Source organism: Phialemonium atrogriseum (genome assembly GCF_030411735.1).
Source record: "Phialemonium atrogriseum strain 8032-3 unplaced genomic scaffold QBC33scaffold_28, whole genome shotgun sequence".
NCBI lineage: Eukaryota > Fungi > Ascomycota > Sordariomycetes > Cephalothecales > Cephalothecaceae > Phialemonium > Phialemonium atrogriseum.
In genome coordinates, this window is record NW_026848165.1 from 199970 (window position 1) to 227829 (window position 27860).

At 54.2% G+C, this 27860-nt stretch overlaps 10 protein-coding genes across 10 annotated transcripts; 3 read left to right on the forward strand and 7 right to left on the reverse strand.

Moving 5' to 3' along the window:
* Positions 1-998: 998 nt before the first annotated feature.
* QBC33DRAFT_548713 (uncharacterized protein) lies at positions 999-2243 on the reverse strand. Its single transcript, XM_060428879.1, has 3 exons — positions 1672-2243; positions 1539-1602; positions 999-1459 (listed from the first exon to the last, which is right to left on the reverse strand). Exons 1-3 carry the CDS (start codon positions 2002-2004, stop codon positions 1017-1019), a joined length of 840 nt encoding a protein of 279 aa, XP_060280047.1. The 5' UTR covers positions 2005-2243; the 3' UTR covers positions 999-1016.
* A 524-nt stretch (positions 2244-2767) lies between these two features.
* QBC33DRAFT_573025 (uncharacterized protein) lies at positions 2768-6949 on the reverse strand (the record flags this gene model as incomplete). Its single annotated transcript, XM_060430682.1, has 4 exons — positions 6365-6949; positions 5653-6286; positions 4992-5601; positions 2768-4928 (listed from the first exon to the last, which is right to left on the reverse strand). The coding sequence occupies exons 1-4, from the start codon at positions 6845-6847 to the stop codon at positions 2768-2770; spliced, it is 3888 nt and encodes a 1295-aa protein (XP_060280048.1). The 5' UTR covers positions 6848-6949.
* Positions 6950-8092: 1143 nt separating this feature from the next.
* QBC33DRAFT_573026 (uncharacterized protein) lies at positions 8093-10055 on the forward strand. The gene is made up of 2 exons (XM_060430683.1): positions 8093-8398; positions 8458-10055. Exons 1-2 carry the CDS (start codon positions 8183-8185, stop codon positions 9955-9957), a joined length of 1716 nt encoding a protein of 571 aa, XP_060280049.1. The 5' UTR covers positions 8093-8182; the 3' UTR covers positions 9958-10055.
* QBC33DRAFT_548719 (uncharacterized protein) lies at positions 10032-10652 on the reverse strand. Its single transcript, XM_060428880.1, has 2 exons — positions 10483-10652; positions 10032-10399 (listed from the first exon to the last, which is right to left on the reverse strand). The coding sequence occupies exons 1-2, from the start codon at positions 10569-10571 to the stop codon at positions 10288-10290; spliced, it is 201 nt and encodes a 66-aa protein (XP_060280050.1). The 5' UTR covers positions 10572-10652; the 3' UTR covers positions 10032-10287.
* Positions 10653-11398: 746 nt separating this feature from the next.
* Positions 11399-14325, reverse strand: QBC33DRAFT_548720 (nucleotide-diphospho-sugar transferase). The gene is made up of 3 exons (XM_060428881.1): positions 13710-14325; positions 12929-13630; positions 11399-12857 (listed from the first exon to the last, which is right to left on the reverse strand). Exons 1-3 carry the CDS (start codon positions 14007-14009, stop codon positions 11589-11591), a joined length of 2271 nt encoding a protein of 756 aa, XP_060280051.1. The 5' UTR covers positions 14010-14325; the 3' UTR covers positions 11399-11588.
* A 963-nt stretch (positions 14326-15288) lies between these two features.
* Positions 15289-17011, forward strand: QBC33DRAFT_548725 (putative xyloglucan-specific endoglucanase). Its single transcript, XM_060428882.1, has 4 exons — positions 15289-15668; positions 15749-15804; positions 15998-16422; positions 16490-17011. The coding sequence occupies exons 1-4, from the start codon at positions 15470-15472 to the stop codon at positions 16749-16751; spliced, it is 942 nt and encodes a 313-aa protein (XP_060280052.1). The 5' UTR covers positions 15289-15469; the 3' UTR covers positions 16752-17011.
* Positions 17012-17428: 417 nt separating this feature from the next.
* Positions 17429-19461, reverse strand: QBC33DRAFT_212459 (uncharacterized protein). The gene is made up of 5 exons (XM_060422680.1): positions 19323-19461; positions 19269-19272; positions 18155-19212; positions 17888-18094; positions 17429-17836 (listed from the first exon to the last, which is right to left on the reverse strand). Exons 1-5 carry the CDS (start codon positions 19372-19374, stop codon positions 17700-17702), a joined length of 1458 nt encoding a protein of 485 aa, XP_060280053.1. The 5' UTR covers positions 19375-19461; the 3' UTR covers positions 17429-17699.
* Positions 19462-20240: 779 nt separating this feature from the next.
* QBC33DRAFT_613488 (l-fucose permease) lies at positions 20241-21904 on the reverse strand (the record flags this gene model as incomplete). Its single annotated transcript, XM_060432544.1, has 5 exons — positions 20241-20853; positions 20905-21256; positions 21321-21446; positions 21520-21611; positions 21672-21904. The coding sequence occupies 5 exons, from the start codon at positions 21902-21904 to the stop codon at positions 20241-20243; spliced, it is 1416 nt and encodes a 471-aa protein (XP_060280054.1).
* Positions 21905-22734: 830 nt separating this feature from the next.
* QBC33DRAFT_613489 (chaperonin 10-like protein) lies at positions 22735-24380 on the reverse strand (the record flags this gene model as incomplete). Its single annotated transcript, XM_060432545.1, has 9 exons — positions 22735-22941; positions 23002-23099; positions 23161-23242; positions 23296-23479; positions 23530-23733; positions 23780-23884; positions 23939-24022; positions 24159-24249; positions 24346-24380. 9 exons carry the CDS (start codon positions 24378-24380, stop codon positions 22799-22801), a joined length of 1026 nt encoding a protein of 341 aa, XP_060280055.1. The 3' UTR covers positions 22735-22798.
* A 1091-nt stretch (positions 24381-25471) lies between these two features.
* On the forward strand, positions 25472-27153 carry QBC33DRAFT_596568 (cytochrome P450; the record flags this gene model as incomplete). The annotated part of the gene is made up of 2 exons (XM_060431885.1): positions 25472-26408; positions 26492-27153. 2 exons carry the CDS (start codon positions 25472-25474, stop codon positions 27085-27087), a joined length of 1533 nt encoding a protein of 510 aa, XP_060280056.1. The 3' UTR covers positions 27088-27153.
* Positions 27154-27860: the final 707 nt, after the last annotated feature.

Below are 27860 nucleotides of genomic sequence, written 5' to 3' on the forward strand. Positions count from 1 at the left end.
TACCCCCGTTGACCATCAATGTAACTGCATAGGTGTGATCAAGGCCTGCAGGAGGGCCGGTGTCAGAGACGTACTCTAGTAGACAACTTCCGCGACCCCGCCAATCCGCTGGACTTCTGTCCGGAGGTATCAGGGTCCCCTTCGGACAGCTACGGGGCGAAGAAAGAGGACTGAGCGTGCACGTGCCACCCCCTTTTACCCCTTTTCATTAGAATGACTAACATACCCACCATCAGCAACTGACCTCTGGCGCAGCGCTTATGAATGATGACTTCCTTCTAAATAACCAAGGGTGTCTGGGAACTCAATCTCAAAGAACATCCCTGTCGCAGTTTAGAAGGAGAGACACAAGGTCACCGTTCGGACGGCCTAAAGCCTGAGCAGCAGCCAGGGGTACGCCTCTTGGAGCCAGCGATCTGCTTCGCGGTATTGGCGATGACCTCGCCGCGAAGGTGAGGCCTTTGAAGTAGACTATCCGTGTTCACAACCATGTCTTAGGCGTCAAGATCGCCGGCAGCCTGAATAGCTTTCCTTTCCGTCAATATGGAAGGAAGTTGGAATCGCGTCCTTGAACCAGGATTGCGAATCAAGCTCTCGGGATATGCCGTCCATCCATTCAGGAGAGGTCTAACAAATAATTGCAGGAGACCCGTTTGTGGACGACTCCCCAACGGAGACAACGACCACCCAGTCAGATGACCCAGGGCTCGATCACTGTCCCCTCCAGCCGTCGTCTCCCACCCCGTCTGCAAACTCTTGTCGACCATTTAAAGCACCGCCTCCACCTACCTTAACGCATCTAGGTCTGCTGCCGCCATGTCTGCCAACCTCTGCTCCGCCAGCGCGTCATGCCGGACCTGGAAGTGGTTGTTGGCGCTGAAGCTGGAGAGGGGCACTTGACACCAAATATTATCTTTTACAATACCAGGCAGTATCTATTTCAATATTTCAAGACACCTGGAATGCATGCTACGTCAGGAGAGTAGCGTGAAGGGCAAGCCACTTTCCTAACATACTCAAGTCCCAGCCTCGAGAGCCTCCATCGTCTCAGTAGCTGATCGCGCAAGATCCTTCACCTCAGCATTTATACCGTCCTCAGCACCCAGCTCTGCAAAACGCCTCTTCCAAAACCCCCATCGATCCATGTTAAACCCCGCCTTGCCCTCGTATAGCGACCCAGGCCTCTGGGCCCTGGCCTCTGCCTGATCCAGCGCCGCGTCGGCACGACACTCACCCAGCAGGAGTCGGCCGGCATGGACGACCCATTCGCATGTCGCCGAGACGCGGGAGTCAAGAGCGGGACCGCTTCCCGGCTCCTCTAGCGAGGCTCGGAGCTGCCAGAGTCCCAGAATAGGCCAGGATGTGAGACGAGCGCCGAAGAGGCGGGAGGCGAAGGAGTTTTGGTTGACCCATTCCTGGTTGGCCTTGGCGTCGAGTGATTGGACTTTGCTAGTTGGGTCTGGTGATACGGTGAGCAAACTATGTCTTGAAAGGGGGGTGGGAAGGGGAGGTGCGTATTTCGCTCAACCAGTTCGTACCGAACCAGGCCTCTCTCATGCACGGCCCGAGAAGTGGAAGGTCTTTCCAGAGGGACGTTTTAGCCTTTGGAAACCAGTACCGCAGTCAGTCACCAAGCGGTCAAAGGGACATAGAAGGGGTAAGGGAACCTACTGCCCATATCTTCACCGTCGCTGCTGGGTCTTTGCCATGGAGATCCTTCACAATGTTCACCAGTATCTGCTGCCCGGCGTGATCGTGTGGCACCGCGCGAGAAACCTGGATCAACAAGCCCCAGAAGGTCCAGAGGAATTCCTCAACGTCGTCGGTGGACGCCGATGCTGGGAGGAAGCCGCATATGCTTGAGGCAGCTTCCGCTGCTGAACTCTCTACAGCGTCGGCGGAGTTGAGAGCTGAGTCGAGGGCTCGGAAGAGAGGGAGCTCGGTGTCTGACAAGCCGCCGTTCTTGATGTCTTGCAAATCGATTTTCCTTTCTTGGGCAGCCATAGCTGAGCGGCGGTGGCTTTCTCTTCTGGATTTTGGGGGAGATTTATCCGAAGTGGGTGTGTGATGTGAAGTCGGCTAGTGTGAAGAATGTTTCCAAAGAGTGGTCGGTAGGCAAAACTTGGTGGTTTTGGGGTTCCCAAACACTCCAATATACCACCAGATACTTTGTGTGAATCTAATTGAAGACTCTTACTCACATTCAAGCCGAGGTTGTCCAAACTGCAAGATTAGAGACCGATGATTCTCTCTGTCTCGGGATTAACTCTAAGGAGTGGGGGACCGCTAAAATATATAGACTACGCTGGTGAGTGACTGGCTCGGAGTGCAGCGATTCTGCTGGTAGTACGTCATCTGCATCTGCTACCTTGCGAGGGGTGTAGACGGCAGGGCAGAACTGGATAAACCCCTCCCATAATTATAACCTGCCGTCTGACTTGGCGAGGGCCTTTAATTGCACAACAGCTGTGTGCGTATTGTGATAGAGAGGAATATGCAGAAGACAGATACCATAGCGTACCCATTAACAATCCTCACGTTATGCCGCCAAGGTCAAACCAAAAGGCAGGAATTTCCAGGTATGGGGTAGGATGTCTGCAGGCATTTATAGTTGAAAGGGCGACCCTAAGGTGACCATTGAACCCTTTCAAACACGGGAACCCTGAGGCACTACGGTCAACACACCATGCATACCCACTGCACAGTTTAGCTAGCACCGACCCACGCACGAAAATGAAAATACTTGTTCGTTTACGAGACTCGTAATTTATATTGGGTTGTCATCAGGCATCTTCAGCCCAATTTGTACCAGTATTTCTGGCTCCAACCCTACCTCCTCGACAAGAAGTCTTGCACATCTCTTTCTAGCCATCCTCACTTCCGCTTCATCCACGTATCGAGCACAGTTAATGTAGCTTTTCGAGTCTTTCGGAGGATGCCAGCTGTGACGGAGGGCCTCTAATACCTGCTCTCTCGGTGTGCTGTCGATCATTCGCTGGAGCAGATGCTCTTTCCACCAGAACGCGGCAGCAGCAAGTGCGCTGCCATGATGGCCCGTCTTGAGGTGAAGGGCAGGACTTGCCCCCATTTGAAGTAACGTCGAGGTGGCAATATCGTTACAGCGAAAGGCGGGGCATATAGCGGCGACGAGCGCGCTGCCGTAGTGCCCAGACTCGAGCACCAAGTCGACCTCGGCCCCCTTTCGGATAAGATACTCGACCGTGTCGCCACTAAGTGACTGACAAGCAGCAGCAAGGGCGCTGCCATATCGCCCAGCCTGCAGCATCAGATTCACATCTGCTCCTGCCTCTATCAGCGCTTCCATCTCAGCAACTCCTGCTTCCGCAGCTGCAGCCGCAAGGGCGCTGCCATATTGCCCAGCCTGCACTAGCAGATTCACATCCGCTCCCGCCTCTATAAGCATTTTCACTTCGGCGAGTCTCCCCCTGCAAGCCGCGGCCGCTAGTGCGCTGCCGAACGCTCCCGTCCGCAGCAGTGCGTTGACCTCGGCCCCGTGAGAGATGAGGAACCTGGTGACCTCAACATCCGATTCGAAGGACATCAGCGCCGCCACAAGGGGGCTGGGGTAAGCGTCGGTCCGAAACACGGCGTTCACGTCCGCTTTTGCATGTACCACCAGGTACTCGACCATGTCCTTATTCCCACAAAACGCCGCCTCCGCTAGCACCCTGGCCGACAGCACGTCGCCGCTGCCCACCGACAAATTGATGTCCGCGCCCCCCTCCTCGATGAGCCACACGAGAAGCTCTACCGACAGGGAGCGTGGGGCCGCTACGATGGCGAAGTCGAAGTGGCTGTCGAAACGCATGTTCACGTCGGCGCCGGCCTCCTTGACTAGAAACCGCACAATCGAGGCCTGGCCCTCGCCGATGGCTGCGATGAGCACGCTCCCGTAAACCCGGTGTTTGAGGGGGGCATTGATGTTGACGTGCGGCAGGAGGCGCGTGCAGATGTCTCGGCTGCCGGCCATGGCGGCGAGGGCGAGGGCGTTGACGCCGTCGTCCGTCCAGGTGGTGGCGGCCAGGGTGGTGATTGTCGGGTCCGAGTCCCACCAGTCTTGCAGGAGGTGGTAGAGGGCGAATCGGCACATTGAGAAGAGGGAGATGGGTTCAGGGTTGAGGGTGCCATAACGGCGCAACGGGTGGAGAGCAGATGTCTCTGGCCATGGGCAGCGGCCGGGGATGACCTTGTAACTTGAGGTGTTGGTGAAGCGGAGCCACCGTTGATATTGCATGCTACTCTCCCCTGGTAACCCCAGAAAGCGTTTTAGAACCAGCGAGAGGTCGGTGTTAATTTCGTCGCCGGGTCGTATCACTTCATCGTACCGTCTGACGTGGGTGAGCCAGTGGTGTCGAGCGTAACCCTCGAGAGGTTGCTCCGGAATGGGTGGGTCAGGGTTGGTATCGTCGGAGTTGTCAAGGTACAGTGTTAGACGGATCATGGGGTCGATGGCCGAGTAAGTCTCGAAAAGGAGAGCAAGGGACACATGTCCCACCAGACAATCGGCTTCTTTCATTGACCAGTGTTTGGATTCGAAGTACTCCGCAACAGACAAGTGGGGGAACTCAAAAACGTTTCGCTGGTGGTTCACAGTAAGGAAGTCCTGGCACAGAGCGAGGAGATTTTCTTGTGTCTGCTTGGCAGTTGTCTTGATGGTGTTCCCCTGCGGAATCAGGCGGATTGCCTCCAGGAGGGTATCGACCTCCAGTTCGTGGCAGGAGCACATGATCCATTTGAACGCCCGCTCGGCAAGGGCGATATCGTTGGCGTCGCGAGTCTCGATCTCGGCATAGAGCTGGTCGTACGCTTCAGTCAAGTCTTTGGGCAACATCTTCAGCCTCTTGATAATGGCGCCTTCTGTAAAGCACCCTTCAAGCGCTCTGACCTGCATGTCAACCCATCGGAACCTGCTTCCATATCAGCAACGAAAGGAACATGTCGAATGCAACACCTGCAAAATGATCGCTTACATTCCTTGACTTCTAGAGCTGAACATTTCCTTGATCTGGGGCTTGAGTTCTTCCTGACACGTCTCCGTATACCATGCCCTCGAATATAAGTTCTCATTTAGGAAGTTCTCAATATCTCCCTCGTTATTCTTCGCATTGATCGCAATCGTGGGCATCGATCTAAACGCTTTAGCGATGTCGCGATCTTTGCGGCTCGATACGAAAAGCTTGATGGGCTTTGCAGCCTTCTCCATTATTTGGACAAATGTCTCCGCAAGGCTATGTGACGACCTGTCACACTCGTCCAGCGCATCGAGTATTATCGTCGTCTTCGGGTAGAGGTTGATAGACTCGAGGATCAGCTCTTTGCAAACTTCGTAGCTTAAATCCATCCCTTTCCGCTTTGCCTCTGCACAGCGCTGCATGAGCTTGACCTCGATGTCTTCGAAGCTATTGGCTACTGAAGATAGCTGACGGACATAGCTCCTCAGGACAATTAGAGGGTCGACGCCGGACGGGCCTGTCCGCCTGCAGTAGAAGAAAGCAAAGCCCTCGTTGTGCGGAGAGCTGTTGAGAGCATCCTCAACATGGTCGATGACTGTGGAGGTAAGGAAGGTCTTGCCAGTGCCCACTACTCCACGTCAGCTAGGACACCTGAGGAACTAGGGCTGGAGGACCATACCGGTACCTTCGAGCCACAGAAACGTTGAGGATGATGGAATGCCCTCCCATTCGCGAAAACTCTCGTGTTGCAACAACCACTCGCCCGTCCCGGGAGTTCGCGACTCTCGTGTCATGTAATGGCGCTGGCCAAAAAGTTCGCAGCTGATAAAGTCGAGTATCTCGTCCCTCTTGGTATCTTCCACTCTCTCCAGCAACCTGCCTACCCTGGCGTCAACGCGGGTAAGTGGCAGATCCAGCCCCTGGAGGGTGTCCTTCAGCTTCTCCAATCTCTCGTCGATTCGAGCATCGCTTCTGGTGCTGCGGGTGCTCTCGCAGGCCTGGACTTCGAGAGAAAGCCTCTCCTCCAGTTCGAAAAGATCCGCTACCAGACCTTCGGCTTGCTTTGGATGAATGACTGCGTGTATTGTTTGCTTGGCCGTCCCTTGGCTGAACAATGTGTCTGACTCGGCGAGCAGCTCGATCGAGGCCGCGTACAAGTCCAGTAACGCGTCTTGCAGGCTTGTTTCAACGCTGTCACCTACCGCCTCTGCGGTATACACGAGCTCATATACCTGCCCTCGTCGGATAATGCGGGTAATCTTATCAACAATCCCGAGAACGGCGCAAATCTGTTCGGCTCCCATGACGGGAATCTCAACGAAGCATGTTAGCTACTTCCATCGTGGTTCCTATCACAAGAAGCTTTGTATGGTAAAATGGATACCACTTACTTGCATCACAGCCTTCAACGCCGACCACGGAGCACTCGCCTGTGGCGGAGCAAAAGTGATAGCGGCATCCCCGATCATCGAGAGTAAGCGCACCGAGTCGGCGACATAGTCTCGCGGGATGATTGTCTGGCTGCCGATTTGTATCTTCCACTTCTTGTCATCGACGCCCGACTCCTTCTCCCGCGCGAGCCGGACCAGTTCGCCCATCTGCTGCGAGAAGGACCCCGGATTCAAACCGCCGTACCCGTTCAACTTCATCCATTTCTGCGCCTTCGGGCTCGACTTCGCAAGTGCTTCCTTCCAGAGATCCCTGGTGGGCGGTGGCAGGAGAGCAGGTGCTGGAACGGGGCTGGGAGCCTCGTCATCGCGGCGTGCAATCGGCGACGGTGAAGGCGCTGGCAGGGGCTGGGGGCTTGGACTCCGATGGAAAAACTGCCGAGCCCTGAGGGCGAACAGTTTTCTTCGACTGTGCTCTTCGGCCATGCTGCACCACGTGGAGCGTATTCACGTTCAGTCGATGCAAGACTACAGATGTTGGGCTGAGAGGGGGAGTAGTGTCGAAGAGTGAATTGTCCCGTTCTCAAGGCGCGCGGGAGGTCTGTGCGTTACAGCTGAATACATCTTGGTCTGACAGATCGGGCATCGATTGGGTAGGTATCCATGGAAGGGCAGCTCTCATTCCCATGCCCTCACGTGACGTGCAGCTGGCACTGGCCCGTTTAGAAATGGCTTCGGCCTGTTAGATCGGTGCTTTGGGTTCTCTCTTTTCGCGTTGACCTCGACAAGTTTGATGCTGTAATATGGTGTGAAGAATGAGCGACGACTGGGAGAAAAGAGAGGTAATGTCTGGTCTCATCCTTAGAAAACAGTTCACGGACAACGTCATCCCGCATACAAATATAGTCATGATAGCACTGCTACAAGGTGCCTGCTTTCCTGGCAGAGCCAGTCGAGATTATACACTCCCCGTGGTCAGGAATGCGCCTTACTGCTTCATTGGTGCTTAGTGTAATTAGTGATTACACTACCCCACCACATCGGCGGGACAAGCCGCACGCTAGACTCTTCGAGTCCTGGGAGGTTAGCTCTGAATACCTGGACCAGTGTTCCCCCCGTCTGGCCGCCCCCAAAGATGTCGAGGGGGTAGGTCCACCCCTTAATTATCGCCGGTGTTGGCTGTCTTTGTGGCCTAATTACAGGAAATCCAGTAGCCCAATCCAAGTGTAAAGGCGCGCCGAGACTGGTAGTAGCCACCCTTCAGTCCAGCAGCACGGCCGAAAAATGTTCTGATGGGAATTAGTTGCTGAATGGGGTCCTCTTGCTTTACATTCTTGAAGCAAGTCCGGCTTCTCAGTGATAGGAGTGGTGCCATAATTATATCCTGGCATCGCCCCTGCCTTATTAAGCATATATCTGCATCTCAATCATTGGCAGATCGTCTCGTGTTCATGTAATACAGACATACACACAGACATGCCAATGTCCCCGTTGACGCGAATCCCCCTTGGCATATTGTCTATCATTAAAGCAGATTGGCTGGACCAACGCGGGGCTGTTTAGGCAGTCGCAATCTCTTTTCGTATTATTGACCAGGTGCGTTAATTGGACGTGGTCTGGTCCCCAAGCTCGTTGAGCTAAATGAGTCTAGCGCAATTTCCTAGGTTCCATAGGATTATAGGATTCGGCTTGCAGGGGGCTGCGCCGCCCACGCCCAGACAACCCCTGCCCTACACGAAGAAACTTGTATGTGACCGAGAGCTTTTTTCAGGCGGTCAACGCTACTGTCGACGACGACGACGACGACGCAACGAAAGCCCAATGGCCATCCAAGGCAGCAAGACGAGCCTATTATGGAGTGGCAGCCTCCAGACTACACATGCCAGCGACGAAAGCCTCGATGCTGAGAAGGACGCGTCGGTGATGGCTCGCCCCGTCATCACACGTCGCCTCCTGAGGCTCTTGACACGGGGGATTGTCTTTGTCGTGGGCGCCATGATAGGTGTTCATGTATTTATATCTTTTATCTCAGCAAAGGTGAGTGCATGTATTTTCCATCTTTCCGTTTCCCCCCCTTCTTACTGAAGCCGGAGCAGATACGGCAGCCGGTACCGCAGGCAGAGGAAATAAGGTATCCGGACGCTCAACAGGGCGTCACCGGGGGAGAGCGACGATTAGCAATCGTCGTTCCGGCAAATAACCCGGGTCCAGACATATGCAAGCTTGTCGCCGGAGCCATTGCCCTAGACTACCCGAGTCCCATTCTTATCAACTGGGGCAAGAACTTCTCCGACGTCGACGGCAGCGCGGGTGGTGTCGCGGCCTGGGCTCCACACTTCGGTAAAGTCACCGGTACCTTGGAGTACCTGGACCGGGTCACAGGTCCCGATATCAACACACGGGATAGACTGGACGACGAGGACTTGGTCCTGATCCTGGATGCCTATGACATCTGGTTCCAGCTCCCTCCGTCTGTCCTCCTGCACCGATACCACGAGAGCAACAAACAGGCCAATGCTCGACTGGCCAGGCAGTGGGGCGGCTCTGAAGACATCCCCATGCAGCAGACCATCATCATCTCGGCCCAGAAGAGGTGCTATCCCACCCTGAAGTCGGGATCGAACCTCCACTGCGATGCCCTCCCCGAAAGCAGTCTGAGGCCGGACATATACGGCCCCAGAACCGACACCACCGCCAGCGACCACCGCTACGTCCGGCCGCGGTACATCAACAGCGGCAGCTTCATGGGCCCCGTCGGCGATATGAAACGGTACTTCCGCCGCGTGAAGCAGAGGATGGAGCGGCAGTTCAGCGAGGGCGTGCAGCTGCCCGGCGATCAAGGGGTCTTTGGCGAGATTCTCGGCGAGCAGGAGGTGTGGCGCCAATGGCGGCGGGACCAACACGGGTCAGCCATGATGCCCGACAACGAGACCGAGAACGAAGCCGCTGCGTTGGTGCAGAGGGACTTTGAGTACCACCTCGGCCTGGACTACACCCAGGGTCTCTTTCTCCCGACAGTCTACTCCGACAAGGACGGCGATTTCGTCTCCCTCAACAACCAATCGGCCGTCGAAGACCGTTCATCCCAGCTGGGCATCTCACCACCCCGTCTCCAGGGCGTCCCGAAAGACGTACTGGCCCACACAGACAACCCCCTTGCCGAAGTCGTCCTCCCCGGCGACGACGAGCCCACCTGGGGTGACGTGCCGCTGTACGCCGACTTCTTCACCACGGCCGTCCCCGTGATGGTGCACCACAACGCCTGGAAGCACGGCCTCAAGGGCCGGCGCACCTCGTGGTGGGACCGCACATGGTACTTCCCCCATCTGCGGCAGCTGCTGGAGCTGCGCATCAACAAGACCTCGGTCAAACTGGCGCCGCTGGCGAGGGTGCCTGCGCGCGATGGGCATCTGACGTATTTTGCGCCGAGGTCGGATGCTGAGAAGAGGACGCCGAGAGTGTTTAGGGCGGAGGGGGTGAAGGTCGGGTTGGAGGAGGTTGGGTTTGAGGAGGTGTGTAGATACCCTGAGGAGACGGAGGAGACGGAAAAGCACTGGTATGATGAGGTGTTTAGGGATGGCAAGGGTTCGATATAGGTTCGGATGTCGGCGTCATTTTAGCGATTGAGATAGGTTCTTGCACTTTTTTGGCTTGGCTGTTTGGGGTTTTGGTACGGGTCCTTGGCGAAGATACCAAATTAATTACTTGTTCCTTTCGGCGTCCAATACTCTACATTACATGTCCGATGCTCACGAGGTCTTTCACATGCTCAGGCACATAACGTTTTGGTCTGGTTCTCAGTGGTTTGCGGGATAAACGAGAATAGACCCTGGCCTGACTCAACTCCTCAAATTCCATCTCGATTAGCGAACTCATAAGCCTGATACGTTGATCTTAAAGCCCTCCCCCGACTAATAGTCCTCCCTCTAACCGCAGTAGACGCCCCCGCCTTCCTCAATGCATTGCGTGCCGTCCGGGCAGGCCTGGAGAATAACCCAGTTGCCCGTCGCATCGCACAAAACAGGGTATATCGTCGATCTAACGAGTCAGGCGGTCAGTTTTCGTTGCTCGACCGGACCCCGAAAAGGGATCTGGGGGTGGGGGAGATGGGGTGAGCTTACCGGCACCGGTATTCGCCTGGGGTGCAGTTCTGCGCGGCCGCGATGACCGACAGGAGGGCGGCACCGAGGGTGGCGATGGAGAATCGCATCTTGGTTGGAAAGAGAAGAGTAGATAGGAATGTAAGTGTGCGGTGTTTGATGAGGTGCTGGGTGCTGGGTGCTGGACCTCGAGTCAAGAAGAGGAGACTGCAACCTCATTTATATCTCTGAACGGGATTACGGAGCTCTGCATCCTCACGAGGAAGAATGTAAAGTTGCTAGGAAGAAGGCCCGAAAGTCTACGTGGGACAGCATCACGTCGTTGCGGCCGCCATCAACATCGGGTAACCAAGTAGGGTCACTGGCACACGTCCAGAGCTGTGATGCCAAGGAGAGCGGGTGCACCATTTTTACGATTGTTGCAACGGGTAGATCATCTATGGTCAGTTATGGTTCTAGCCCCGATGTTTGTTTCCCCATGGCAGTGAGTGTAACGGGTAACCAACGTACATGTCTCGCCTATTTCGCCGCAAGTCGGGGCGGTTACCAAGATGAGCCAGCTAGCCCAACACAACCTCAAAATGGTACCAAGCTAGTCTGTTGACACTCTAAAAATTCATGTAAGGTGGCCGCCTCACGTAATGAAGACCAAAAAGTAATTACACACCTGGTTCGACCGCTTAACTACTTCACGTCAGCTTGCCATGCTCTAGTCTCTCTCGGCAGCTTTGCCTCGTTTGGCTGCTCTTGCACGACGTCGCTCAAACCACTGCAGCTTAAAACTGGGCGGACACTGGAGAGAATCGGCTAATCAGGTCTCACTAGGTCTCACTAGGTCTCAGTCAGATGGGCCCGTCTCATAAAAAAACAACTATATGACCCTGCAGTGGTTGAACAGTTCTTGCACCACGAATCTCAGTTTTTGAGCCCATGATAGTGGCTGACGACATTATTTATTGTACTATTGTAACATATATCCACAATCGATTATGATTACAACCATCCTTGTCGCCCCACAGGCCCGGCCCATTATGCAATTACCATTTCTATAAACCCAGATTTTAACCCAGACCCCATCTATGTATGCTCCCTCAGTCTCGCATCAGAAGAGACGATGACAACCCAACCTAGAAGATAAACGACCCCACAAACACCGCAGCCGTCCAGATCGTCGACGTCGTATACTCAAGCTCAAACCACGCCGCCTGCCCACCAAACGCAATCTTCTTACTCCCCGCCGTCGGGTGCGCCACCCCGGTCTTGGGATCTCGACACAGCAGCTCCTCGCGATCAGGCATGGCAGGCGGATCGACGGCGTACGCGACGGGCGTCCACAGGCAGCTGCAGAGGAACAGGAACGTCAGCGGCGGCCAGAAGGCGTGCGTGACGAGGCAGCGCAGGAGGCCCATGGTGCTTCCTCCCCTGCCGGGCCCCTCCTGGACGACGCAGCGGAACGACGTCAGCACCGCGCCCACGAGCGTCAGGTACACGAACGCCAGGTGGAAGACGGCCATGTAGTTGATCAGGATGGCCCACAGGCGGCGGAACATGTTCTTGCGCGTCTTGGGGTTTCGCTCGTGGAGGGCCGAGGATAGAGAGCCTGTCGGTCGGAAGGCTTGCGTCTGACCGCCTAGCCAGCGGGGGAGCAGGAAGGAGCGGATGATGCATAGCGCGATGTAGGGCGCCATCCAGATCTGGTAGCGCGCGCCCCGCTGGCCGGTGTGGTAGCCGGCCGGGCTGAAGAGGGCGAACTCGCAGAGCCGGTTGGACATGGTCGCGGCGAAGCACGCGCGGATGAGCCACCGGAGTTGGTCGTCGTTGGCGTAGGCGACGAGGGGTTTGCCCATGACGAGGATGATGGGCACGGCGAAGAGAGAGATGGTGAGGAGGATGGTGTACAGGCTCAGCGAGGCGTACAGGAAGCCTGAGAAGCGCTGGGCGGCGGTCATCTGGCGGACCTTGTCGCCCCAGAGGCAGAACTTGAGCTTGAACGAGGTGTCGACCGTCCCGACCGCCCACCGTGTTCGCTGCTTGATGTGCCCGCCGTAGTCTTCGGGCACGGTGCCGAACTGGAGCGGCTCGTGGATGTAGGCCGTCTTCCAGCCCTTGCCGAGCATGAGTGTTGAGGTTGCCACGTCCTCGGCCAGCGAGCCCAGCGGGAAGTTGCCGATCTCGTCGAGGGCGTGCCGTCGGGCCACGTAGCCCGATCCGGTGCACCAGGCAACACCGAGGGCGTCCTTGATCGGCTCGATTACGTGCACAAAGAAGTCTAGACTCTGGGCGAGGGGGTCCGAGGCCGGCGTGTTATAGAATAGCTGGGGAGGGCAGGCAAGGGCAACTTTAGGGTCCACAAGCAGGTGAGGAAGGACGGCACGAAGCCATTCTCTCTCGGGTATCTGGAGGGGGCGTGATGTTAGCATGGGGGGACTTGGCAAGCATGACCGGGTGTTTGAGGAGAGATACTCACCATGTCGGCATCCAGGGCGGCCATGAACGGGCTCGCACCCCCAGGAAGTTTGTGGGCCTGATCGAGACCAAAGTTGAGGTTGCCGGCCTTGAAGTGGTGCGGCACCCCCGGATACTTGGGTCGGGCCATGTAGTAGAGGTTGGGATGCGACAAGGCCAGATGGCCCACTGAGTGTTCCAGGGGTTCCGACTTGCCGTCATCGAGAACGATCACCCGGAACCGGTCGCGCGGATAATCCAGATCGCACGCGGCCCGGACCGTGTCTAGGATGACATCGTCATCTTCCCGGCAGCAGGTAACAAACACGTCGACGGCCGGGCAATCCTCGCCGGTCAGCCTCAGCTTGGGCCTCTGCCTCTTCTTCATGGCCCACATGGTCCAGATGTTGTGCATCAGCGACGGGACCGCCACGGCGAGCTCGACGGCCACGAACACCCATGCCTGCGGGTATGACCTGCCCTGGCGGCGCTGGGCAGATATTAGACACGCGATGCGCAGGCTGAGGTAGGTCAGGTATAGGAGTGTTGCTGCCAGGGTTAGGAACGGGACGAGGCGGAAGACATGGCGCTTCCAGCCCCCCCAGGTGTCTGCATCGTCTCGCTCGTGTAGCCGGGCTATCGAGCCACGCACCACCCAGTCCTTGGCAAGTATGGGCGGAGGGGAGTTGGGCAGAAGCGCTGCGAGACTGAGCTGACTGGGGTTCTACTCCTCGAAAGCAAGAGAACGGTCAGCAGGATGTCGGAGGGAGATGACCAGGGGAGCAGTAGGACCGGTAGCGTACCGTGATGCTGGATGGCCTCGAGTCGACCGAGTAGGGAATCCGTGGCGGGGAGAGGTGGTCCAGCGGTGTTGCTTGTCCGCTTTCCAGGGGAGTACCGGGCGGGGACTCGAAGGGGTTGTCCCCGTAATATCGCATCGGGCCATGCCTTCCGGCTACATTTGCCGAGGGAGCAGGCCTCCCCGGCGAGACATAGCTAAAGTTGGGGATATGAGTCCGACTTGACCGTCTCGAATCGTTGGATCCTGATGTGCTACCCATGTCGATCTCGACCATCTCTCCGTATTCATGGTGGCCCTTCATCTGGCCTTCCTAATGGTTGACCTTCTGCCTCCTCCACTGGCAGTAGGAATAACCAACAAGTATATGGTGACGCTTTGGGCGATGAAGAAACGTTCGTAACGATCGTTGTTGAGGGGAAAAAACGAGAGTCGATATTCCGTAGGTTATCAAGAAACGAACGTGGGAAACATACTTTCGCGGGGCGGGAAAAAATAAAACAAGTAAAGAAAGGAAGACGTCAATACTACAATTCCGTGTAACCAACAGCCCGAAAACGGACGAGGGAGAAACACGCCAAAAGGCCCTTATTAGTTATCTTGCTGTCTATTAACAGGCCTATCCGGGCGGGCCCATGGTGGTGCGACTTGGCGGAGCCCCAAGCTGAAAATACGATCGGATCCACGGATGCAGGCCTTGACGGCAGCCTGGAAAATTACGAAATGTTAGGGGGGACTTGGACAATATCGTCATAGGCCTAGTCCGGGAGCTCCTATTCGTCAAGTGCCGTTGGTTTTAGTTTCTCGAAGTACTCTATTAACAGATGCTTGCGAAGAAAACCCCACCGCACCACTCCCTGACTCAGACATCTTCGTGCACTGGCTGGCAGTACCTTCCTTAGCCAGGTACCAAATCTCTGCCCTCCCACAGCCACCCGACATTCACATGCCAGGTGTCTCGGGTGCGATGCAATGCACGCCGCAGAAGTAGTCCTCCCGCATCGCATCCCATCTCGTTTTCTTCTTAATTACATGCAGGCCTCTCTCTAACTTATGCACCCCGCAGGGCCAGCCCAAAGTCAATTGTGTGTAGATCTGCCAAGCAATCCGTCAGGCACACAATATTGCGGAATGCTACAGTGTATGCCGGATGGGGTGGAGCCACCAAATCGGTACATGGGATGGAAAGATGGAACACCCGAGTCGAAGGCCGATCAATTGCCCGACGCAAAGTGGATGGACAGCGATCGACACAGGGATTGGGTACGCACCCGATTCCCGGATCCGTAACATGGGCTATTGGCTATGCAACTTCGTAATACACGACACGGTGGCTTATTTTTGTGTCTCACTTGCGGGACGCCCAATCCATGAAAAGGGCCCACACACACACCCAGGACGAATACGATGATTCGGCAACACCCTCGGCTTTTCCAGCTCATCATCAACATTCTTGTCAAATTTCGTCCGTTCTTGGTCAAGCCTGGTCGGCAAAGCGATCGATTCCTTGGCGTGTCTGACACGCTAGTCAGGGGAATGACTCCGATTTAAACTTAGTGGCTTGCGCCGCCGAGAAACCGAGAAAAAGGTTTTGTGGTGGCTTTTGAGGGACGAAATGGAGCTTGTTATGCTGTGTGCTTCGCTTTCCTCCATTCCCGAGCTCCGACCCATTATTGACACACTCGCTTTCTGCAACTAAACTGGTGCTATTTCGTCCCTCGTTTGCCCTTTCCTTCGTTTCTTTTATTTAGCGATTCCCTCGCCATGAGCGTCCGGTTCCTCGTCAACTTTGGCCTCTTGGCTATCCCCATCGGCGCCACGTTGGGCATTCTGCTTGGCCTCCAGTCACACCGGGCTGCCACTGGCCAAGCACCCTTATTTGTCGACAACAGTGTCACCAAAACTCAGTACTGCCAGAAAGCATACGGTATCCATCCACAGTCACTAGGGGAGGAGTACACACGTAAGTCAACCCTCGACCGGCCTTTCTCCTCAGTCGTCGCTACTCAACTCCACATATTGACCTGTTTGTCCCTTCTGCAGTGAATCCCAACCAGTGGGGATGGACCGAGGGTCAACTAGGTAGATTATGTATGAATGTACGTTCACAGAGAGAACAACCCCTTTACCCCACAGACGTCATTCCCGTCCATACGCCATCTCGTCTCGAAGTATGACCATACCGGCGTCATAGGCCATCATAGACCACCCTGCGTTTAGAGATGCAGCGTCGCCAAGAAAGACGACGGCAGTTCCACCCAGAAATACCCTGCTAACAAAGCCGCCGTCAAGGTCACGACATTCAACAACAAAACATACGCCACCGACACCACGGCGCCCGAGTTCTCAGTAACATGGCAATACCCGCAAGGTCCTGAGACGGCGCCAGTCCACGCCTTCCCCAACATCAAGGCCGACAGCCCCATCCTCCCGGCCACGATCCAGAGCCTCGGCGAAATCAACGTCGACGTCAAGTGGACCTACGGCGCGGGCAACGACACGGCCACGTCCACGAATGCCCAGCAGCTCCAGACCAACTTTATCAACACCAATGTCGCCATCGACATGTTCCTGGACGCCGATAAGACAAAAGCCGCCGACACCACCAAGGCTGCGTACGAAGTCATGGTGTGGCTTGCTGCCTTCGGCGACGCTACCCAGCCCATCGGTCTCGCGGAGGGGGCTGTTGCGACGGAGGTCGTGAACGGGACAACCTTGTGAGTCTCGCGCAAACAAATTCGGTATTCCCCCGTGTGTGTCTTGCTAACTCGGAGCCTGGGTCAGCACACTTTACTTCGGGCAGAACAGCCTAGACCAGTACGTCCTGACGTGGGTCGCGTCGGAGATGACGGAGGCGTTCAGCGGCGATCTGTCTTCTCTGCTCACGCGGCTGGCATCGATCAGCCACGCCGATTTCCCGTCACAGTCCCACTACCTTGGATACATAGCTTTGGGATCCGAGGCTCTGTGGGGAAAGACCTCGGCTACGTTTCATGTCCCGCTTTTGTCGATAGATATAAAGACAGCTACAGCTGGTAATGCGTAATAATGGATGTAATGGCTATGATCACTGTAAAGGTTATTAGATTTGGAACCCTATCTGACACGTTATGAGAAGCCGATCAACTGTATATTTAGCTTGCTAATAGCTAAACACCCAAACCTCTCAATTTTGTCCGAGATATATGGCAGCTGAGTTCCATGGACCCTACTTTTGATGCCCTCACCAAACCCTGGTGAGTATGGAGGCTGGAGGACAACGCTGAGATGAGCAAACGACTATGCACGGGCCACCCCCTTTTACCCCTTTTTAGGGATCCATGGCAGCTAGTTGTCGCGATACGATGAAATGATGCTAGAGATTGATAAAAACAGATTCATCCTTATTATTTTATTAGCGCGGGATTCCTTCTCCGGCCGTTGCTGGTAGGCTTTCTCATCTGCACGTCCATGTACGCCTCCATGGGGAGTCGGACGATGTTGAGAACGTATCGGCACTTACGTTGCTCTTGTGGCCTCATGACAACCGTCCACGTAGTCATCCACATCCACGTAGTCATCCACAGCGTGCTTGCCACTATGAATGGTGTTTCTGGTCCGGATGGAAAGCCCCCAGGCGCTTATGAAGCTGACGGCATCAGACCGGTACGTCTAAACCCCCAGTCATGAACGGGAGCTGACATCCCATTTCCGCCAGAGCTGGACTCTTGATCCTTTACATCCTCCCAGCGATGAGAGAAGTAGCTAAGAGGAAGTTCTGGGATATCCTTGTCAACGGGGAAATGGACGTTGAGAGGTCCGCCATTGGGGTGGCCTGGTGGGGCACGAAAGGAGGTCGGGAGCTGGTGCTCTCTACCCCCCTCACTCGATAATTCTACTGGCCTGGATTGGATGCGCACACGCAGCGATTATGTGAAATTGCGTTGTCTACTGGAGCTGGTACCGTGGAATGAACAACTGTGGTATTCACCGCAGGGAGTCAAGGAATTGTTTCCTAGTTGTTATCCAAAGCCAATTCTCTTTGTAATTGGGCAACCCGGTTCTTCGTGTGAAATCCTAGGCAAAGCTCAATGCGTTCCAGCAATGTCCAAATCTTGGCTTTTAGTGAAAGTGATCGGATGTGTCTTGCCGCTATATGCAGTCAGCATCAAGTCCCTGGCTGTTATGGCGAAGGAAGCTAACCGTAGAAGAGAGGATTCACTGCAACAACCAACGCACCCTCGGCCACGCCGCGGGAGAGACAGATAGAGGCAATAGCGAGAGCATGAGAACGAAGTCCCTCATCCCAACTATTATCATAGCTCAACCCGCTAGGCGACTCCGTATGCCTCTTTAGCAAGCATTCAAAGGACAAAATCTTGGCCATGTTATAATACAGACATGCAGCCGCTGTGTATTGTACGTCGGGTCAGCACTGAAACTGCTGCAGTGGGATTCTTGGCACATTACCTGCTGAGGGAACGCAGAACCACGTCTTTGTAAGTCCATCGCCGGAGCTGTCCGCCATTGCAACACCACGAGCGGATGAAGGGAGACCTTCCCACCAGAGGTCGATTTCGGAGCACAGATCTCGGAAATCTAGAGTCAGTTGATCAGACCAACCACCCGCAAAAGGAGTGAACCTGAACTTGATCATCTTTGCGAGCAACCACAGGATTCGATTCCCCAATCTATCCTCCTCCGTCTCTCCAGACTGAGGGATTGCCGGCCATTCTTGCGGGGGGATTAGCGTCGCGCACTCGCGAATGATTGCCACAGACACGTCTTGCCGCGCAAAGATCCAGAAGCTGGCGTGCTCAAGGTTGGTTCCGTTGGCGGCTATGTTGTGGGTCTGGAAAAGAGAACGAGCACCGTACAGATGCCTTTGGTAATCAGCACCCGGAAGAGTCAGCAGCTCGGAGCTGCAGAGTAAAATGGTAGCCGCTATTATAACCTCCCGGCCGCTTTGCTGCTCGTTCAGTTCTCTGATGAGTAATCCAAGGCTCTTCCCGTAGTGCCGCGCGGAGACAGGGCCCCATAGGAATCTTTCCCCAACAAGGCTCATCTGCCTGGCGGAAAGTGCGCAGATGGAATGCATGAGGAGCGGAGACCAGAGTGCCAAGCGTACAACCTGGCGTTGGTAGGCGAGTGAGTGGTCTAAAATGTCCATCCACGGGCCGATGCCGCTTTGGTAGATACCCAGAAGCTTGGCAATTTCCTCTGTGACCGTCACCTCAATCGAGCCTGGTGCCTGGAGGCTGAGTGTGGGCTCCCGTGTGACAGTGGAAGAAGCTTGCCGGAAGACATCATACGTCGACCCGGGATCATTGCTGGTGCTGGTGGTGTTGGAGGATGTCTCCCGGCGTTTAGATGGGCTTCCACGTGTGTTCACAGAGGGCGCTGCAGTAGACTCTGACCGGCCGTCGTATACGATGAATTCTGTCTGCTCGCAGTCGAGCCCCTTGCGGGAACAATAGCCACATGGTTGTTTCTCGTCACATTTGATGCGACGGGTGCGGCAAATCCGGCTATGAAATCAGCCAATTGTGCCGGAAAATGGAGAGCTCTGTAGGGTAATTATTACCAGCCTGCGATGACTTAGTTTATACGGCGTAATCATCGAGTCTGCACACATTACCTATTCTGCGGCGTCGTGCTGTTGCCTTGTGTGAATTTCTCGCGCTGGACATGTCGGGGTGGAGTGGGCGTCCCCCAACTGGTTCGGTTGCGGGAAAGAAAACCCGGCACCTGGTAATAATCCAGTGGACTGAAGTGGATACCTAGGTGACCCCTCACACGTGATTCAACTGGTCGTCGCGATATGGTTTTGGTCTCCTCAACGTCCTCGAGCCCAGGACTCACAAGTCAGCTCTCCCGAGTGGGTGGTAGTTTCTTGTTCTTCTCCTCTGTGCAGTTTGGCCGTTTTGCGGGTGATGTGCGCGTGATGGTTGCCCTGGTCAGCTCTTGGGGGGGGCCAAGACGGGTATCATCAACCATTCCCGGACAGAAGTGACTCTAGTGCGTAATCCCTGCAACCTTATCTATCTGATAACGCCTGAGACTTCCATTGGTCGACAATTCTATGTTGCCTGCCGGCCAGGCCTTCGGGCAGCCCTAATTCTTATGGGGCAGTTTTGATGTGAAGCCAAATCAACAACTACGACGCAGCTTGTTTCACATTATTTCGGTGGAAGAAAATGAACGGAGATCTCCGCCAGTTGGCCTACTAAGACACCAATATAATTAGACATCCTCTTAGCAGTAATGAGCTCTCCTTGCATAACCGAAGGAGAGCTGAAGAGGGCGCGGGGATTTTTTCTTTCGTTGCTTTCACGACACAGTTCAATACATAGCCCAATGGAAGATACGTTGCCCACAACCACTTTCGATAAGGGGTTTCAGAATATTAAGTCTTAGGGAAGTGCTCGGTTTATTCATGCTCCCAAGACCTTACAAGCTGCGTATTGATGAAGAATGAGTCGACTGACTTGTCCAAGGCTACCTCGAACAGATGAGCTGGAATATAACCAGAAGGTAATTGTACATACACAGGCGCCTAAGCGCTGTGGTTTGCTTCCTCGGAAGATGTCTCCTGGGCGCGCTTTTCCACCGTCGGCTTTTCCTCATCATCCTGTGCCATCTGGGCGTTATCAAGGCCGACCTCTGTGTGAGTGAATGCATCAACAGTGTCTCTATACCAGGGCCAGAAGTTGACGGCGAGGGCATAGCTCCAAGCCGCCGTAGAGAAGCAAAAGGGTACAAGCATTGCAAATGCAGTGCTGTGTCTCTCAGCCACGTACCCCGTCAAAGGTGGCACACAGGCTCCTCCGATGACGCCGCCAATGATCCAGCCAGAGCCGCGTTTTGTATGTCGACCGAGGCCTCTCATTCCGAGAGCAACAATGGTCGGGAAGCAGATGGACTCGAAGAACATGGCCAAGTATAGCATAGACATGCCCGTGTTCCCTTTCTGTGTAATGGTAGGGCCGATGAAGACGATGCAGAGGGTCATAAACACGCCGAAGACTATCCGCGGCCTGACAAAGTGCATCAACGCAACGCCCACAAAACGGCCGACAGAGAACGCCCCCTGAGCCCCTGCAAGGAACCGGGAGCCTAGAGCTGAGCTGGTGTCGCTTCGGGTCTCTGTGACATAGTTGATGAAATACCTATGAGCAGGTTTAGCCAGTGCGCACCTCAAATGGGATGCTCCAACCTACCCGGCGATTGCAACCTGGGCACCAGTGTAGCAAAATTGCGCAAAGGCAGCGTGAAACAGGCGGTACTGCTTCCGGAAAGGCAAGTCGCTTTCACCAGCATGCGTCTCTGTGGCCTGGAACTCCATGTCGGCATCTGTAATTTCCGGGATGTCAGAGAGGAAGAAAACAACCGCCAGGATGAAGACAAAGACGGCAATGGCTAGATAGACCCATTGTACATTCCGGAGCGCCTTTTCGTTGTCAAAGGCAAAGAACACGTAGGAGCCCAGAACGGGAGCAACGACGGAACCTATGCCGTTGAAAGCCTGCGAAAAGTTGACTCGCATCTCAGAGTATCTGGGTGGCCCACAGACTGGATGGCAACTGTGATTAGTGCATGGACTCTTGTACCCGCATGAAATTTAGAGAAGAATCACCTGTTATGTACGGATTTGCGGCAGTCTCAAGAGACCCAAGCCCGTTCCCAATGATGAAAATGCAGGCACAGAATCCGCCGAAACTCTTGGCCTTGATTGCGGCGATGGCTAGCAGAGCACCCACGCCTGAAACATAATTACTGTTAGCCACCGAGCATTGGAAAACGAGGATGAACCTCAAACGTCGAGTTGTAGGTACCGTAAAGGCAGAGGCCCCAGATAAAGACGGCACGGTATCCAAAATGGCGGAGAAGCCAAGCGGCGTGACCGAGAGAAGCTAGAGGGTATGCCCTAGGAGCTAGTCAGTGACCTATGACTGCACACCAAATCTCCCCCTTCCAGCATAGTTACCCAAAATATGCGGCTTGCAGACCAGCAGAGCGTGCTTTGTCAATGCCCAGCACTTCTTGGAAATGCTTATTCAAGGTATCCAAGAGACCATACGAGAAACCCCAGAGGAAGAAGAGGATAGTGACAAGGCAAATGGGATAAAAAGATTGACGAAGGGTCAGTTCCGCAGCTCTGGTGAGCGTATCGTCGCGGACGCGCAAAGAGCGCTTCCGCCAGAAATCGCTGCGGGCCATGTTCCTTGCGGTATCTCGATAGACAGCAAGGAGAGTGTTGGAAGAAGTTCGAATGAGCGCCGGGTATGGGTTTGGCTGAGTGACGAATCTGCTCAGAACAGGCCCAGCCCAGAAGTGAGGACGCTCAACGGACTATTTATGCATTGTCGCATGGGCCAGTCGAGGTTCCATGCAACCGCATCCTTTCACGCCTCCTAGCACATGGCACATTGGAATCCGGGGCGGCGTACTAAGGGGCCCCATACCCCAGACTAGCGGGCCAGAGAATATGCCCACATGTGCAAGGGCAGTTATGTGCGGAGGGCTGTCTTCCAAATTTGGTATCTTATCCCTTCCCAGCGCTAAATACCCCAAGTAAGGCTTAGCGGACATGTGGAGCATTGGGACGAAAGCTCAAATGTGGCTCGGGCAATGGCATACTAAAACCCTAAACCTGTTATGGAAGGTTTGGCGAGGAGCACTAGAATCTGGGGATCGTATACTGAGATGAGTATACGAACCGGGAGGAGTAACTTGCTTCCTGGTTGTCGCCAGGGGTCCACGATTCCTTCAGCTGCCAGCGTCATGGGCCTGTGTGGCCGTGACACTGTGACGCCGTGGCCGCAGACTTGTTCGCACCACCGGCCAAGAAAATGTTTCTGTTCTTGATCGCAAATAAGACGTATGTTTCGAACTGCCAATGCCAGCGAAGAAACAGTTACAAGACAAGTAATTAGACGCGAGCTAAAGTACGAATAGTTGCTAGTAGCTCCGCGAGGAAGGAGATCACTAGAGTCGGCGGACAATTCCAATCCTAATGTTGATACGGGAAGACGACAACTTCAACTTCTGTTTTATTTTCGATATGGAATATCAAGATAGAGGGCCCTTATGTCCATGGCTATGACTCCCTGGTCAATCAAAGACAATAGTAGCCTTGATAGCGCTTTTGTCCCTGATACTTTGAAGCGCCTCGCCATACTCCTCGAGTCTGAAGACTTTATTCACGATACCTTTCGTCTTAATCTTGCCAGAGTCAAGATAGTCTATTGTGGCAGCTGTAGAGGCCATTAGATTTGACTCGCGTCAGCTGTATTGTGTGTCTGGAGAATGCTTACGGAACATGTAGGTCTCGGAGAAGGAACCGAGGATGGTGATCTCGTCATTCAAGATCTTGGCGGGCGACCAAGAGACCATTGCGGAGTTGTGGTGTACCCTAAATTCTTCTGTCAGCCATGGGAAATTCATCGAAAGTTCACAGTATGAATTTGGCCTACCCGTAGACAACCAGAGTACCGCCGCGGCGGACGTAGTTGATGGCATCCTCCAAGATCTTGACAGAGCCCGTGGCCTCAACGACTGCACAGAGGTCAGAATATCTCAAGTGCTTCGGGCGCAAATGAACTACTAACCGATATCAAACCCATGGGGGTTTCCTGTCTTCAGCTGAGCAAGCTGCTCCTCGGGGTTCTCGCGGGAGAGTTCAAGGTAGCAATCGGCGATATCAAGACTTTTCGCAAGGTCCATTTTCAGCCCTTGAGGGGCCGCAATGGTAATTTGGAAGGCACCATTCTGTCTCAACAGCTGGACAAGCATCTGAAAGACCGTTAAAAACAGTTTCAATATCGTTCCTCGTCGAGACTCACAAGGCCCGTTGGACCAGCACCTAGCATCAAAACATGGGAGCCTAGCTTGGGGCGAATTCTCTCCAGACCATGACATGCGCAGGAGGCAGGCTCAAGCAGAGTGGCATCAACCCAATCCAGGTTCTGGATCTTGAAGACCTTGGGAGCTGGGTAGGCGCAATACTCGGCGAAGCCGCCGTTCATGGTGACACCGTGGGCGTTGAACTAAGTTCATTAGCATTGCGCCGGGGCGATGGTCGATGCAACCTACATTTTCGCATAGCAAGAGCTGGCCACGCCGGCAGTAGAAGCATTCATTGCAGAGCTCGCTGTTGTCAGCAGCGACGCGATCTCCGATCTGGAAGCCCTTGACATCCTGTTCTCCAGTTGTAAGAGTCTGTTGGTTCAAAGTATCAAGCAAAATACGTGCCTTTCCGACCGCAGCTATGACGCCGACTGTTTCGTGCCCAGGGATCAGGGGAAACTTGGCAATGAATTCACCATCGTGAATGTGCTGTCGAATCATCAGTGAGATCAGCCTTTCACCTCAGAAGGTGGGCTTGAATACCAGGTCTTATAGGCAAAAGGTTAGTTTCTTGCACTTGAAAGGTATTTACTGATCTTTCTTGAGACTAACCTGTGCCACAAACACCACATGCCTTGACCTTGATCAGGACATCGTTGTCTCGCAGTTGTGGTAGCGGAACAGTTACAATCGACCATTTCTTGGGCTCCTCATATCTAATTCCAAGTACGATTAATGGTTAGCATGCTTTCTGGAACAGCTTGTTCGAACATTCACAAGTTAATTCCCTTCATAACAATAGCAAGACGTACCTCAGAGCTCTCATCTTGTCAGGAAGGGCCGCCATGTTAGTGAGCATGAATGGCTGTCTGTTGTACTTTCGTTCTCTTTCTTCCTCGTGTAATGAGAGGTTATCGTCAGAGTAAAAAACGGTTCACTTGTGAATGCCGAATCAAATAGGTAGTACTGTGTTGGGGGAAAAAACTCGTTTGAGTACAAGCAGACGCAGGAAAGATCCCAACATCCGAGAATATAATACAGCGAGACCAGGGTCTCCAGAGACTCTCGCAAGGGTTGTTTAGGGCCAGCAAAAACCCCGCACTAATGGCCCGCTTCTCCAAGCCACTCGACACTATGACCCGATCTAGACCAACCTGGGAAAGTTACGCGGCAACTACCCCAAAGTCGGGATCATATACTTAATCAGGTATATGAAGCAGAAAGCTAATGACTGTTGCCGGTTGCTAACGAGTATTTCCGAGCCAAAGTGAACACCTCGGCATGCCAAGTCTCGAAATGCGATTAAAAACCGATAGTTACAGCAAGCTACATGGAACATGGCGCTAATGAAACTTCCCCTCGTCCAAGTTTGCAACACCCCAAGCGATCACCGCAATCTTCTCGGGGCCAGCCACCCAGCTAGCTTGCTCATGCCGGAAGTCTAGACCATCGTTGCGGCTCGTCTCGGGGGTTCGGCACCGGCAACGGTGGGTCACTGCACAGCATCAGACGGTGCGTCACGATCCAACCCTGGGCTGGGGCTATCCTCCGGTCGAGGATTCGGCATGGGCCGTGATTAAAGCCGCCTTGGGAAAGTTAGCCGGGGGGTGCTCCACTCTGGGGTCACATACCTGATCGGGCATGTGAAGCGCAGGCCATAATTAACGATCGGATTGCTGCCTCAACCCACGAAGGACTTACCAATCACCCCAGGGCTCGTCCACTCCGCTTTAGGGTCATATACTCAATTTGGTGTATGAACCGGAGGTGGTATTAACACTTGGGCTATTTGAGTACACCTAACCGGGTCCTGAGAAGATCACATGAAGAATCGCCTACGATCAACTTATAAAAATCCCGATCATGTCGCCGACTCCTCTCAAGCAGGATAATACTCTGTCGTCATGTTGAGACTCTTATCCGACATAAATCAACAAGATGATTTCGTTGCTCTCTTTGGCCTTGGTTCTTATTCTATTTGAACCTCTGGCCACATATCTCTGGGACTCCAAAAACCTCCGCCGATTCCCAAACGCGACCACCTTGTCCGGCGTCTCAAACCTGAGCTACATCCTCCAGCGCTGGCGCGGATTCCGCTCAAAGGAGATTCATGCGGCCCACGAGCGACACCCTATTCTGCGAGTCGGCCCCAACTCGGTTTCGTTTTCCTCGCCTGACGCCATCCGGGCCATATACGGGCACTCGACTGCATGTATCAAGGGCGGCACGTACTCTACGGCAGCGGGTGGGCACCCCAGCTTACTCGACGTGGTGCACAAGGGCGAACACGCTCGCAAGCGCCGCATCTTGTCTCACGCCTTCGCAACGCGGAACCTCGAACAGTGGGAGTTCAAGGTCACGGATAAGGTGCAGAGGCTGGTGGGCCAGTTCGACCGAATTTGCCGCGAGGCAACTGCGGGAGACGGATGTGTCCCACCAACCATTGATTACCGCAGGTGGACAAATCTCTTCACTGTTGAGGCTATCACCGACATCGCCTTGAGTCAACATCTGGGTTGCCTTGAACGGGGCAATGATCTTGTCGCCATCCAAACACACAACGGCGGAGAAAAGACAGTCGGCTACATCGACTGCCTCCACGCCGGGAAGAGAGCAACATCGGTGCTGATCTGGTCAACGACTTGGTTTCAGTTCTCGCGGTCCGTCCTGAGGAAACTCCCAGGATACTTCCGCTCGCAGTGGGAGAAAGGACAAGATTTTGATGAGTTAATTCAGCACCTTGTCCGACAGCGTATCAAACGGTACAAGGACGGAGAAGAGTTGGATGACTTGGTTGGATGTCTTCTCGAAGACAAGGTGGGCACGGCACGAAATTTGGAGATTGGCGAAACGGAGGCGGAAGTGAGTACATTATGTATGTCCTGTCCCTCCCTGATCGGTCGGCGTGTTCTTGACGGCCACCTCACACTTCTCCGATCACTTACTAACTGTTCTCAGTGGATGCAGGATCGGATACGACTGCCATAGCGCTAGCTCATGTCATGTACTGCCTCCTCAAAACTCCCACCGCGCTAGCTCGACTTCGTGAGGAGTTGGATTCAGCGTTGCATGACGATGGGGACATCGCGACGTATGCCAGCGTGAAGAACCTGCCATATCTTCACGCGTGCCTCGACGAGTCGATGCGATTGTTCCCGCCAGTGTCTTTCGGCTTGAACCGCTTGACCCCGCCGGATGGTCTCATGATTGATGGCCATTGGATCCCCGGAAACACAATCGTGGCGGTTCCAGCATATACAGCTCACAGGAATCCACGCTTGTTCCCGGAGCCTGAAAGATACGAGCCGGAGAGATGGCTCAAGGATGGCAACAAGGAAGCGCAAGCATCATATATTCCTTTCAGTGCTGGTGCACGGGGATGCATTGGACGCAACATCAGCTACATCGAGCAAACCGTGCTCACAGCAACTCTTCTACGCCGCTATGACTTTAGTCTTCCATATCCAGAGTGGGAATTGGGGCACGAAGAGGCGTTCAATCTTTGGCCAGGTCCACTGCCACTGACGATCAAACGAAGGGAGGCCACTGCCTAAGTGCTGGATATGGAAGGAAAGGTCCATAGATATGAACGTAGAATCTAAATAGGAATGGAAGATCACTCGCCTTGTTTCAAACTCAACTGAAATTCCCCCAAAGCCCCAATCTTGCGCGAGCGGTGCCACGTTTACGTTACGAGGGAGCTGAGATCGGCAATTCTCAAAGGGAGCTGGAGGATTCCAAGCTCCCCGGTAGCTAGCTTCTTCTGTGCTCTCGCCTCCAATTGCCACTGGTGGTTAGACCTGGCCGGACGGCCCAGTCTGATGCTGAGGATTCCCAAGACTCTGGGTCTCTTGAGTTGTCTTTTGGCCCGCTTCGGTTCCATTCACGAGAGAAAAGCTTCTACATCATGTGGTTGCCCATGCTATTACTCGGAACTTAGCAATTTTCAGGAGCTGCATATCCAATGCTTGCTCGACCGTGCACAAGTCAGAGGATGCCTGAGAAGAAATGATATTTGCTTTACCCCTTTTCAGCGAGATGCCCACCCAGCGGCGACTCTGTAGTTAACTACCGGTCAGGTATTTCAGAACATTGATGAATATAAAATGTTATGTTTCAAGCTTCCACCGATCCGTTTGCCTCAAGATACTCCTGTAATTGGCGTGGTTGGTTGGATCTGAGTTCTCGCCGCTCCTCTTGGCTCAAGAACCCGCGGCCGGCCAACTGCAGCTTCCGTAATTGACTCGATAGTACGACCTGGTAGAGTGTTTTTTTTTTTTCTTTTTTACGTTAGCTAGCGTTGACGTCTGGCGAATGGTCGCGATTA